Source organism: Eurypyga helias, unplaced genomic scaffold (genome assembly GCF_000690775.1).
Source record: "Eurypyga helias isolate BGI_N326 unplaced genomic scaffold, ASM69077v1 scaffold29341, whole genome shotgun sequence".
In the NCBI taxonomy this organism is placed as follows: domain Eukaryota; kingdom Metazoa; phylum Chordata; class Aves; order Eurypygiformes; family Eurypygidae; genus Eurypyga; species Eurypyga helias.
The window spans coordinates 13,602-27,269 of record NW_010229398.1 but is presented as its reverse complement, the minus strand read 5'-3'; the positions used below and the strand labels follow the sequence as shown (position 1 = coordinate 27,269).

General features: G+C 47.4%; 2 protein-coding genes across 2 annotated transcripts in view; one reads left to right on the top strand and one right to left on the bottom strand.

The window, feature by feature from the left end:
* Positions 1-101: 101 nt before the first annotated feature.
* On the top strand, positions 102-7,894 carry PKN2 (protein kinase N2; the record flags this gene model as incomplete). The annotated part of the gene is made up of 13 exons (XM_010160392.1): positions 102-189; positions 522-696; positions 970-1,099; positions 1,549-1,685; positions 1,778-1,853; positions 1,941-2,032; positions 3,087-3,263; positions 3,827-3,889; positions 3,992-4,068; positions 4,726-4,868; positions 6,069-6,176; positions 7,531-7,611; positions 7,691-7,894. Coding segments are annotated over 13 exons (1,551 nt in total), but the record flags the coding sequence as incomplete, so codon positions are not given.
* Positions 7,895-12,911: 5,017 nt separating this feature from the next.
* GTF2B (general transcription factor IIB) overlaps positions 12,912-13,668 on the bottom strand; it is a gene marked incomplete at its 5' end in the record, with an annotated part of 9,663 nt that continues 8,906 nt past the window's right edge. The window contains one exon of the mRNA XM_010160393.1: positions 12,912-13,387. Coding sequence (XP_010158695.1) covers positions 13,254-13,387 — 134 coding nt within the window. The remainder of the gene's footprint in view (positions 13,388-13,668) is intronic.

Here is a 13,668-nt window from a genome sequence, read left to right as displayed (position 1 = left end):
AACCCAAACCATTCTAGGGTTCCATTATTATGTTACAAAATAGTTAAGAAAACTTTTAAGAATGCATTTTGTTCTGAAACTTGAATTTATAATATACATTATTTGAACTGCAGGTTACGTTTTTTAATCCTGTTATTGAAAGAAGACCAAAACTCCAGAGGCAGAAGAAAATTTTTTCAAAACAGCAAGGTGATTGTTTAATATAAATATGTAAAGCTTGAAAATTGTGCACATATGTGATATTTTATACACATATATATGTATATACAGAGACTGAGTATTTGCCTGTGAATAAAGCTCTTGATAATGAAGGATTTGGCGTAGCATTTAGAAATGTTTTGGTTTAGAATTCCTTATTATTCATTGGCATTTAATAGTGAATAATTAGGAATTGCTAAGTAATATGACAAATTCAATTTCTTCCTCATAAACTGATTAATATGATTTTTTTTAATTATAGCTTTTGGTAACAAGTAAGGAAACTACTTGCACTTGATTTTCTTTTTTCACAACATCCACAGGCAAAACATTTCTCAGAGCTCCTCAAATGAATATTAATATTGCCACTTGGGGAAGGCTGGTAAGAAGAGCTATTCCAACAGTGAATCACTCTGGCACCTTCAGCCCCCAAGCACCAGTACCTGCTACTGGGCCAGTGGTTGATGCACACATCCCTGAACTAACACTGTCAGCCAGGTAGGTCGTGTCTACAGGCTTTAAGTACTTTTAAGAGTAAGAGTAACAGCGAGGTGGTTACGCCCAAGTGGACGTAGCGTATGTCAAACCTGTTTATTCTGGAAGACTGCAGACCTTTCAGTGTTTTAATTCTGGACATCCATTTTATACACAGATCTACACACACAAGAATTGTGTTAGGAGGAATCTACATAATGTGCGGGTTTAAGTTGGTTTTCATCCTATTCAAACAGTTTCTGCTACACACTGAGGAGTTATTTGGTTTCTTCCTAGTGACTCTCCTGTAGCCAAATTGGACTTTGAACTTGAGCCTGAGGCTCCACCCGCTCCACCCCGAGCATCTTCCCTTGGGGAAATATGTGAATCTTCCTCCGAGATAAAGGCTTCTGATGTGCAGTCTCAGGCAAGTGACTTCAAGAATTTCAGGCGATACAGTTTATCCAGGTTGTAATACTGGCATCTTTGATGGATTTCTTCCCTTGTATTTCAGCACATGCTCCTTTCACTTAGACATACAGGTCTGTCTCAACAGCATGCTTTGACTGCTCTTGGTGGCAGACTGTTTCCATGGCCGGTGTGTTTAACTCGCCATGTCGTTGGTTCTGCCACAGAAAAAACAGAACCCCAAAGTCATTAAGAGTATTCAGGAAAAAAATGGTTTGATTAACAGAGCAGAATGCCTGGAGCAATAGGTTTCCTCACTCTGTTGAAAGCCTGCTTATCTGTATCATTCAGAAGTACGTGCCAGTAGGCAATTCGTGTGTTAAGAATTTCACATGCTTACAGTAAAATTTCTGCATTCATTTGACTTTGCAGTCAGTTTGAAATTTGCAGACTACTTTCCCTTCACAGGATGAAGTAACAGCTTTTGACTTTGAAAATGGCAGAAATAGTATTGTCCCAAAACTCCAGCCTGAAATAATCTGTGAGCCTGATGCTCCCCATTCAGACATAAAATACAGCAACACCCGAGAACTTGAAGATAGAAGGTAAAAATGGGGAGATTTTCTTCACTTTAAGAGATATTATTCAGATCAGCAGCAAAGTAGAAGATCTCTCACTGGTTTTTTTGTTTACATAGATCACAACAAAGATTTCAGTTCAGTCTGAAGGATTTCAGGTGTTGTGCTGTACTGGGCAGAGGACATTTTGGAAAGGTAAATGTCAAAAGGCTGTATCAGATGTTAAAGCTCCATCAAAAACTAGGTACAGCTCTTAAATGAACTGCTTATCTTCTGTTTCAGGTGCTGTTGGCAGAGTACAAAAACACGAACGAGATGTTTGCTATTAAAGCCCTAAAGAAAGGAGATATCGTTGCTCGCGATGAAGTAGACAGGTCAGTTTGTAGTAGAATGTGATACATGGATTCCATATATCAGTTGGGTTTCTTTCTGCCTGGAACACAACTTTAAGCTCAACCACGCAGTAGTCAAACTCCATGGAAGAGCAAAACAAGTTGTCACCTCCCTGCTCAGTTGGCTGCTGCAGACGAGTGTGGTCTGTTACAGGGAAGGAGGAAGCAGCGTATCCCAGGAATACTGGTTCCTTTAGTGCCCCTCTTACCACGCCTGTACCACAGCGCTGACTTACAGCTGATCCTGTTTTTCATTTAGGTTCTCTTACAATCATTTGTTCCAATTACTTGTTCTATAGACTTCCATCACACTTCAGGAGGACAGTGATTGTTTTCTTTACTGGCAGAAACACCTATGATGGGTATTTCTCGACGGGTAACATGTCATACTTTGGTCATCATGTTTTCCCTTAAGTCCTGTGTAGATTCCACTGTTGTGGTTTTTTAATCTTTTTGCCCCAAAACTCAGGTATTTTCTTTGCTTGGAAGTGAAGTGGCAGTGACAAAAATGTCTAGTTTTGGTACAAGAGGATGCTTTCACAGCTGTTTAATAGTGACTATACTCATTTGACTTGCAGGAAGAAAGATAACTATTAAGAATAAGCTACAAATTAACAATTGGCTTAAGGAAAAATAAGCTGAAATTACTATAGATAGATGTCTATAATATTGTTGCTGGTTTTCCACTTTGTGTGTTGTATGCAATTAAAATAAAAATGGATTGAAGCTAGTGTCACGTGATACCGGTGCATACTTCATGCAAGTCTGATGAGTATTTGGAAGGACAGTTGGCAGGGTACAATTCTCATGGACTGCTAAGTTTCCTTTTTCATTTGTGAAAGCTGAATGCAGCTTCGTGGAAATCCTGGCATCAACTTGATGCATGTTCAAATATTAAAAGCTCTCTTAAAACTAAAAATCTTATCCTGAGGAACAGAGGAAAAAACATACGCTATAAATTACCAGTAGTTTCTGAGAGCTGAAAAATTGTGGTTCAGGATTCATCTTTAAATTTTTACTGATTTTCTGTTTGCAGCTTGATGTGTGAAAAGCGAATATTTGAAACTGTGAATAGTGTAAGACATCCCTTCTTGGTGAACCTTTTTGCTTGTTTCCAAACCAAAGATCACGTTTGCTTTGTAATGGAATATGCTGCGGGGGGGGATCTGATGATGCACATTCACACCGACGTCTTCTCTGAACCAAGAGCAGTGTGAGTATCCATCCCTTTTTGTGGCTTCAAGTGAAGGGCCTTTTGTTCAGTTAAGAACTAAGGTCTTCAACACCACATGCCTCTACATTATGTCATTTCAGTAAATACTGTGTACGTTTTTGAAAGGATAAGAGATTTTTAACTGTTTTGTTAGAAAAAGACACATGCAGGTTTAATATTCCTGTATCTACATTGAATTCAAAGATTATTAATGTTTGTAATACTTTTAAAAAAAAGATTACATAAAAACTAACTGAAAAGATAAATAGCAGGTAAGGCTAAAAAGGGAAATGATGAGCTAGTTCAGAAATCCATCAGTGTCGTGGCAGGAGACACTACAGAAAATTTATCCTCCAGGCTGAGCGAACATACTGCACCTGGAAAGCTGCAAGTTTATGCATTTTTGCCATCTGGCTTTAAAATTCTGACCTTGTATAAAACTAATCTGTACCCGAGAAAACAACTGGTAATCTTCGGATGATGGCTCATACAACAGACCAGTAGTAACGGCCTTCAGATTCTGAAAAGCAAGACTGAAATCACTGAAATGTTTTTTCCAACAGCTTCTACGCTGCATGTGTGGTTCTTGGACTTCAGTATTTACACGAACACAAAATAGTATACAGGTAAGCAGTCACTGACCTGTTTCCAGCAGATGAATTTCAGCTATTCTGAATAGTCCTGAAGAAACATCAGTGATGCAATTTTGTTCTCAAATCTTCATTTAGAGATTTGAAGTTGGATAACTTATTGCTGGACACAGAAGGCTTTGTGAAAATTGCTGACTTCGGCCTTTGCAAAGAAGGTAATGCCCTTAAATCTTCCTTCTAGGGGAATTCCATAGTCTCTTACTCTTGACTGTTTCTTGAGACTCTTGGACTGCCCAGTGCATAAAGTGTAAAAACCACAACTTACCCTGTATCATTTGAGGGGAAAAATACATGGTGGCCTTTAAGCTTTCTGCAGCGCCCCCCACCTGAAGCATCACAGCAGCCCCTGTGGAGCTGACGCCCCAAACTGCGCCCCTCTTGCAAGACTCCGGGGCCTACTGTGCTGCACTCCCCGTCTCGCTCCACTGGGTGTAGTTTTGCCACCACAGAAGCAGCCGTGGTAGCCGTGTCTGACTGCGTGAGTGTTCTCTGAAACTAGCTAGCATAAACACAGCCTAAGATTGTTGGTGTCTTTCCAAGGTGACTGGGTGACAGAGGTGCAACTGGAAGCATAGTTGGGCTCATGGCATACAGTTGGGGATAGAAAAACTTACACTGAAGCACACATAGAACAAGGATATGGGAGGGAGGGACAGGGGGATGTTTTACCTCATTGGCCTGGGCCTTCAGGACAGGCCCTGGAACTACTCTGTGGGCAGAAGCTGCTCCAGAGAGAGATGTTACTTGCTGCAGGAAGAGGTTGCAGGATGGCAGAAAACACTGCTTGCTTTTCATTAACTGTAACTTTTCAGGAATGGGATTCGGAGACAGAACAAGCACATTCTGTGGCACGCCGGAATTTCTTGCTCCAGAGGTGCTGACAGAAACTTCCTATACAAGAGCTGTGGACTGGTGGGGTCTCGGTGTACTTATCTATGAGATGCTAGTGGGCGAGGTAAGTTCCAGTCAGTAGAACTAACTACGTTCAGAAGGTCACAGAACTCCAGGTGCCAGCCCGTCAACATTGAACATGCCCTGCCTCTCACAGCGCTCTCCGTATTGTATATACACTGTGGGTAGACAGACCTGGGGTTTGCCGTGAGCATCTTGATGTGTTTCATCAAGAAGAAACTGCGGGATACGGAGCAGCGCCTGATACCGGCTGCTGTAGTGCTACAGGAGTTGATGGGTCACGTCACGAGCTTGAATTATCAGCAGTTGTGGAAGTCAGTGAGCTGTAGCTGGTCCAAGACTTTAAAGTCTAGCTTTTTGGTTTATTTTGGTTTTATTTACACCATTAAGCTTTAAATCAAATCACAGTTGTGGCGCATTAGTATCAGTGTTTCTAAGCAAGAACATAGCTTGTCTGGTTTTGGGGAGCCCAGCTTCAGATGCGTACAGGTAGGGCAGCCTTCCGCTTTCAGATGCTTCTGGGGAGAAGACAAACTCCGTACCTCCTGCACCTTGAAGGGAAGTGAACTTGAGCTTGTAAAACAGGGGTATTGGTGAAAGGTTATGCCAGCTGCAATGCTGCTTTACCATCTGAATCACACATGCACTAACCAGAATGCCCCCGTTCCCCCTAAATGAGCTGGTTATGTAAATAGATTACTGTTGGATAGTTATTTACCGTAGCGTACGTCGCTTTACATTCTGGACCCTTCCGTTGCTTATGTGCTGAAACCTGGAGAAAAGGTATAGGTTTGCTCATCACTTTGTTCTTTTTCAAAGAAGATGGTAATTCAACTTCCTTTCAGGTAAAAAAGGACAAAAAAGCTTGTAGGGTGTCAGGCTACATCTGTCAGGCCATTTCAAAAGCACTTGAAAACCCTCAAGCTGTAAGATGCGAAAAGATCATAGAAAAACAAGTGAGTCTTGTTCATACCATGTGAATGGCAGCTGTCCCGAAGAGCTGATACATGCTTTCCACATTCCCCCTATATCTTGTGTCAGAGAAGATCCCAGTTTCAGGTGCTTCTGCTTCTAAAAGCCCATTTTTAAAGCACAGTCCTTCAGTCAAAACTGCCTGTGTTTCTGGGAAGGGGAAGACTCGTTGCAGTGCATCTGATCCCAAACTGTCAGCTGAACATGTGTTGGTTTCAGTGGTAAGGGATTTTTAAGCCTGTTTAACAGTAATGGTTTATTTTCCTCACAGTCTCCGTTCCCTGGAGATGATGAGGAAGAGGTGTTTGACAGTATTGTAAACGATGAAGTACGATATCCACGGTTTCTGTCTACGGAAGCCATCTCCATAATGAGACGGGTAAGAACATAATGTCATTACAGTGTTCCCCTCTTCTGCTTCCTCTCCACATTAAGGAAATTTCATTCCTTTTGTGAGGAACAAGTACTTTTAAGAACCTACACTTAGTGTCCTTTTGCTACAGCTGAAAGCTCAGACTTGTGTCACGTGTGCCGCACTGTGCTGCGTAGGACCTGGGGTTACCTTACCTGTCAGTGCCCCTCCACGTTATTGTTCAGGGACATTTTTCTGCTCTGAAACGTAGAACTCTGCAGGCTCGCTCTTCTCCCGGAACGAGGTTTCCTAGTCACCCCGAACCAGAGAAGTTCAGCTCTCATTTCCTAGCGCAACACTGCGGCACTGACCTCTTTGGTAGATTAACATTGTCACATGAATATTTTAATTCAGAGGCTTCTAAATCTTTCTGATTTCCTTCCAACTGGGGCAGGGAACACGGTCCACGTGGCATCTGCAGTCCCATTCCTGGCACAGAACAGCTGACACTTGTGACTCTTATTAGTGCTGTTCCTTGGTGCGATGCCTCTGCTTATCTCACGCAGGTGCTTGAACCTGTCGGAAGTTCAAGCCCATCTCAGTTGATAGACAGCTGTCTGTCTCCTGGAGGGGATCCAAGCCTTGGGAAGCAGTCTCCCCCCTCAAATGTTTGACGCTGAGTATCAGGCTAGCACCCAGGTCAGCAGCCAGCTGAGCATGGAAGCGAACGCATGTCACAGTAACTGCTGTGACACAAGTATTGACCTAACAGCGTAAATGGTCTAGAGCTGGAAACGGTTGCTTCCTCCCAGGGGGAGTGTCTAGAGAAAGAAGGACCAATACAGCTTTAAGGCAGTGCCTGGGAGGGTATTCTTACTGTGAAAACTGTCACACCAGTATCCCCAGGGTACCCTGAGCACTTTCCTAGCTGTAGCTGCGCGTGCGCTGTTCCCACCTGAGGAATTCCTAGAGTGTACCAGACGTTACCTTTTGGCTGCGTCCTGCCTGCATCAGCCCCCCCTGAGGTCAGGCACTGCCTGGGCCTGCTCACAGCAGCATTCTCCATCTCCCTGTGCCCAACGCTGGCCCCACATGCCACCTCGGGTACCAAGATCTGCAGCGAGCTCTGCGTGTTCAGAGCCCGGCTGCTGGGGCCACGGCGCAGACGGGTTCAGGCCTCTCTGACAGCGTTGCTGCGTCCAGCTCTGCGCGTCGCCAGTCTTGCCCTTCCCTCTCCTGGGGACGGAAAATCTGCCGCAGGTCAGGCAGCGTGAATGGCAGCGTCCATCCAGTCTTGGTGCTGGCTCTTAGGCAGCAGCACCCATCCTCCCTCACTCCTACCCCCTCAGTTTTCCCACTGACATCTCTCGTGTTTTGTCAGCTGCTGCGAAGGAATCCAGAGCGGCGTCTTGGAGCTGGAGAGAAAGATGCTGAAGATGTGAAAAAGCATCACTTCTTCAGGGTGAGTATGAAGGGGCATTGCTGCTAAGGACACACCGGAGCAGAGGAGGGAACTAAACATCAGCTGGTTTGTTTTACAGCTCATAGATTGGAACGCTTTACTGGCCAAGAAAGTGAAGCCTCCTTTTGTACCCACCATTAGAGGACGAGAAGACGTTAGCAATTTTGACGATGAATTTACCTCCGAAGCACCTATCCTCACTCCACCTCGGGAACCAAGGATACTGTCAGAAGAAGAGCAGGAAATGTTCAGAGATTTTGATTACATTGCTGATTGGTGTTAACTTCCAGACACTGTGAAACCCCAGCTGACTGGCTCACAAGAACGCCTCTCGGAAGAATACCCACCCTTCAATTGCTCTCTGTGCCACCTGTAGCTTCTGGTTTTTAAATCACATGAAGATCATTTTAAGTACTGTTTCACCACTCTTGTGAAGAGTGGCCTCTTTGTATATTGGGTTGTTTTTTTTTATCTGAGCACTGGAAAGCAGGTCTATGGAGTTCTTAAGCTGAGTTGGTGAATCCGGGCTGTGTTAAGCTTCCCACACACGGGCGCACGTGGATCTGTACTGTTTCTCTCGCTCTTCTGCAGCAGATGAGGCAGATACTTTAAAAAGTGATGTTAAGTGGGGAAAAAGCAGACTTTGAGCTAGGTAATCACTTCTCTCTGCTCAGCCACACTGAAAGAGAAGTTTGGGATGCCGATGATACTCACAAAACATGGTTCTAGCTGGAGAAGGCAGCGGATGCCGTCTCGCGCACGCTATAAAACCACGCGTCTCTCTGTACACCTTCGTCTTGCGTTCTTCAAATAATGGTATTGAGAACAGATATGCCTTGTTTTGTAAATTTTCTATGGTATTTATTAGGAAAAATGTTAAATGCCTTGCCTCTGAGGTCACAACAGTGTAAGTGCTTCCATTGCAACGAAAAATCCAGAAAAATCCGGAAAGTTTACCAAAGCCACTTGCCAAACTGTTCTGCCTTCAAGCTTTCTAAGCATGGCTTAAACCCCGGTTGATATGAAGAATGTTACGAGGATGTCGCTCAGCCTGCCCACAAAGAGCAGAGCGTCTGCCTTTCCCAAGCCCATCCGCTTCCGTACTCCAACTCATGCCTTTCCCGCTCGTGGAGTGGGCGCATCAGTTAACCAGTCTGTACCTAACCCCCTCCACCCTCCTCCAGCTGCTGTACGGTATCCTGTCACCTAGCAAACGTAAGGAGTTTCAGCGGATAGGTGCTGCGAACACGCGTATTCGGAAGCCGTAACGTGTTCTTACGTCAAGGCAGGTAACGCCGTTCCACCGCGTCATTCGTGTCGCACGGCGGCCGGCTGACCAACACGGAACCGAGCGGGGGGAAACCCCGTTTGTGCCCACACGGCCCGCTGAACTCCACAGCTTCGATTGGCAGTCCCTGAGGGTGGAAGCAATACGTTGTCACGGAATGTATAAATATTTTTGATAAGAGCAATGTATGTTTTATAAACCCCTTAACACTAAGCTGTACCTCAGAAGCTGAAGAAGTAGCTTAGACCAGACACTGTGCTCTCTGTAAACCAAGACCTGTCGCGGGCCTCTGGCGTGCTGGGGGTAAACTTTCCTGGCAAATAAGGTTCCCGTGGGTTCCTTAGCTCCCGCCCCGCTCAGCGCCGATGGCGCCCGTGCTCTCGCAGAAGCCACGAGTCGGCCGCTCACGGACCGCGGGAGCTGGCGCGCGGGTCACTCCCAGCCTCGGAGTCCTTACTCATTCGAGGAGGAGCCACGCGGGCATGTGGTTCGAGATCGCGACACTGGACAGACCTGCAGCGTCAGGCAGGGGAGAGGCTTCAGGAATTTATAAAAAAGGCGGTTAGCGGTCCTAAAACAGGCGCCCCCCGGGAACAAGGACGGCATCTTAAGCAGCTCTGCACACCGGGCACGGCAGGCTGAGCCAACCTCTCGGCATCGCGTGTTTCCAGATCCGGATTAACGGGAAAGATCAGGTTCCTGTACCCAGCTGACAGCAACACTCTAGAGGTACAGTCAGCTCACCCTTTTGGTTCCCAAATATATATATATGAGCATCTAACAGGGTGCTTAACATTTATGAAAGTATCCTCAAAAATACCTTTTTTGTAACTACATCTTGTACAGAAATCTTTTTTAATCTAAGTAAATCACTAAAAAAAAAAAAAAATTAAAAAAAATTAGAGGGCAGGGTATGTTCACCCAGTTAAGCTGAAACAAAGCACTAATTTTATCTCTGTAGTTTTTAAAATATTTTTAGGCAGATTAAGATTTTAAACCCTAGATTGTAAATATATTTTGCTATACTTTATCTGTATGTGGCTGCTCAAGCACTTTGTAAGGAAATTAGGATATTTTAGAATGGTACACTATGCATTAAAATGAAATGTGCCTTTAACAAATGTCATTCTAAGTGTTTTGCAGTCATTAATATCACAAATTAAAAGTTTTAAATAGAGTAATTTGTAAATTGTGTCCCAAACATGATTTTGCTGTTTTTGGAAGTGATTTGCTGTCTTTTGCCCGCAGGTGACTTCAGAAAAGAATGGGCAGTCGGGGGGGACTTAAGCAAACCCAGTCCCTCAGGGTAGCTCAGCACCCTCCCGGCCCCATTCCCGCAATCTCAGCTAAGGGATTACAGCTCGGAACGCCTCCTCTCTCCCGGGAGGGGAGGCTGCCTCCGGGGGGAGCAGGACACCGCATCTGTCGAAGTCTGGCCAGCTCCAATCGGCCTTCTCCCTACAGGAGCTCCTAGCGAGGGCTGGGGGGACACCACTCCTTCCTCTCCTGGGTATTTCTTCAGTATCACCTCTCCTTCGCCCCTGCCCCTTATACAGGAAAGCTCCGAGGACAAAACCCTACACCCAGCCCCGGGGAGCTCGTTCCTTCAGCAGCGTGTGCTGCTTTCTTTTCCCAGTGCGTTTAGAAATCCCTCCTCTTGAGAGCAAACTACAATTTCACGAGGCCAGTGCCTGCAGCCACTACCCCCAACACCTGGCTAAGCAATCATTCCAGAAAGGGCTGCTTCCAGGGCAGGAGAGTTCTAAATATCCAGCCTAAGCTGCCATTAAATTAAATGGAATCCTGGAATGGTTTGGGCTGGAAGGGACCTTAAAGACCATCCAGTTCCCACCCCCGTGCCATGGGCAGGGACACCTTCCACCGGAGCAGGTTGCCAGCGCAGGAAGTGCCCGCGGATGCTCCGCCTTTGCTGGGGAGCGGGGAGGGAGGCCCCATCCTTCGCAGCTGCCTTCTCCCAGGGTCACTGCTCAGCCAGCCCCCGAGCAGGACCCCGGCGCGTTAGCGGAGAACCCGGAGCCCCTGAGGGGCAGCCAGGCTGGGCCAACAGCCTTCACTCACGCCTCAACCAAGGGAGAGGATGGAACGGGCCAGAGCTAGCCCGCAGCGGGAAGCCTCTCCGCTCAGCAGGCAGCTACAGCTGCTGCGCGGTGACGCTTCCCAGGGGACACGGGCCATTGCCAACGGCTGTGGGAGCGCAGCAGCGCTGCGACATCTCCCCTTCCAGCTCCCCAGCCGTCCTGCACCCCGAGAGCAGCTGGGGTACCGCGCACACCCACCTTGAGAACGGCTCCAGCCCCGAACGAGGAGAGCTCCGGTCTGAAGGGGAAGACATGCCACAGCTCCATCAGCACAGCTCGCTAAAGAGGCCCCAACTACCTAAAAAACAGTTCGAGTTACACTTGTTTTTTGTCCTGGAATGCTTCACGTTAGCCGCAGTCTGCTGGGACCAGCGCTAACTGGTTTTCAGAATATTCAGCCCCTTCCAAGCACATTCCCAGTTGTACCTCACTGGGCTGCACCCTTACTACCACTTCCACCGTGAGGGCAACACGGGAGCTGCCCAGAACGTGCAGGGGGAGGCAGGGTCCCACTGGGGTAGCACATCCCTGCCTCCTGCTGCTGCGCTCCGGGCCCTTCAACAGATGGATCTGCAGCCCAGCCCAGCCCAGCCCACCCTCGCTGCACTCACCACACCTCCACAGCCCGTAATCCACACCTGGAAGCATTCCGAGCAGGAACATGGTCGTAAAAGTCCGTCTCAGCCATGTTTAACCTCACGCAGCAGCTTGAACATGCCGCTCCTCGCCGAGTGCGCTGCAACGAGGGAGCGCTCACCTTCGCGTTCCCAAACCCTAATGCTGCGGCGCAGCTCAGGCCAGACTCTTGGAAGCGTCGCGCCTTCTCCCGCGGAGGATGCCAGCAGTGCCGCCCTGAGCCGGGAACGCCCGGGTAATAGAAAACATTGCAATGGATTTGAGGCAACACAGCAGGCATTCCATCCCAGCTCCACAAACCACCACCACCTTCACACCCGTGTTGCACGTGACAGCAGCCAACAGCCCGGTGGTGTCATGGAACCGTACGGCCTGTTACCAGCTCACAGGAAGGACGCTGAGCTGCCGCACCTCGGCCGTCCCCGCTGGGCGAGGATTAAAGCTAACCCAGCACGGAAACGGCGAGGACCACTGCCCGTGCAGGTAGCAGAGGGCACAGACGCGCAGCAGGCTCCCCTCAGCTCCGCGCTCCATCAGCGCGCTTGCACCTGTGACGCGGAGCGACCTCAGGAGCCAGCAGACTCCCGGCTAAGCGCAGAGGGATGCCCTCGGGCAACTCGTCTGGGGAAGGCTGGATACCTTCCGGCCTCCGCTCCGCAGAGGAGCATCATTTCAAACCACCAAGTGCTCCCCAGCAACCCAACAGCACCAGGAGCCTAACCCCTGGCCAGCCAGAGCACGGGGAGGTGACAGGCCACAACACTCAACAGACTCCTACTGGGAAGAGTTTTTACCGTCCTCTGTAGAGCACCAAGCGTCACAGAGGTGTCAGGAACTCGAGTAAAGTAACAGCCCTCGTTTCTCTCAGCTGCTTTGTCACCACATCAGATTCACAGAGACAAAGCAGAGGGACTGCCACTGCAAAATCAGGGTGACTGTGCCAAGGATGAATAATCCTTCCACACCACATTTGGCAGGATCTTCCACCATGGTCCTGCGGAAGCTCAAAGAGCTTTCCAGCCTGGGTTCAGTCATCCGTGCTGGAGAGCAGTACCTGCACCACAGAGAGCTGCACCTGCAGGTGCTAACGCCACAGCCCAGGTAACGACCAGCGGAAGGGGAGCAGCAAAGCCGCCCCGCTGCTTAGTCCGTAAGCGAGGCGCTAACCCTGCCATCCAACCGACCGCACTCCGGTCCTCGGCACGCGGAGCAGCACGTGCCCGCCAACTCGCAGTGAGGTTTCACAAGGTGGTAAGTGTTTTTGGAAAAGAGTTTATTTGGGAATTACATCATATTTTTGATTTTCCAAAATACATCTTACTAGATCCCTACAAAAGAAACCTAAAGAAGTACGACAATATGAAATTCGGTTTGTTGCAACAGCCATTAAATATTTACTTCCACTAATATATACATACAAAATACCACACAACGAGCTTGTTTACCCTTGGAATGTGTGCTGCCTTCCAGCAGTTATGCTCCACCTCCACATCCTCCAGTTCCACGACATGAAGACTCAATATTAACACTTTGTACATCCTTTATTATAGGCAAAAATCAAAAAAGTTTCTTGTCGGCGTTTTGGGGGTTTTTTAAATGAAAAGTAACCCTCTGCCATTTCACAACTGCGGCAGTTTGTCTACTGGGGTGTCAAACTTGAAGTCTGCTGGGAAGAGATCTGGAGCTCGAGGATAGATCAGCCTGTACGACTGTCTAATCGTAACGTCGGCCACGCCAGCGATATCACCAATTTCTAAGACAGAGACCAGAGAAGTGGTTAGTTCTCCCTTTTGCCATCTGTACTGAAGAAGCGCAAGCGTCACTCACCAAGACGTGCTACACATTTAGCTTCATCTGTCACGCTCCCAAAAGCCTGGAAAAAACTGGTTTATAACCACGGCGACTAATACTTTGCATTTAACGCCCTCTCACATGCCATAATTCAACTTAGGCTGTCGGTCTGGAACAGCATTGGTTTCATAGAATCATAGAATCCTGGAATGGTTTGGGTTGGAAGGGACCTTAAAGATCATC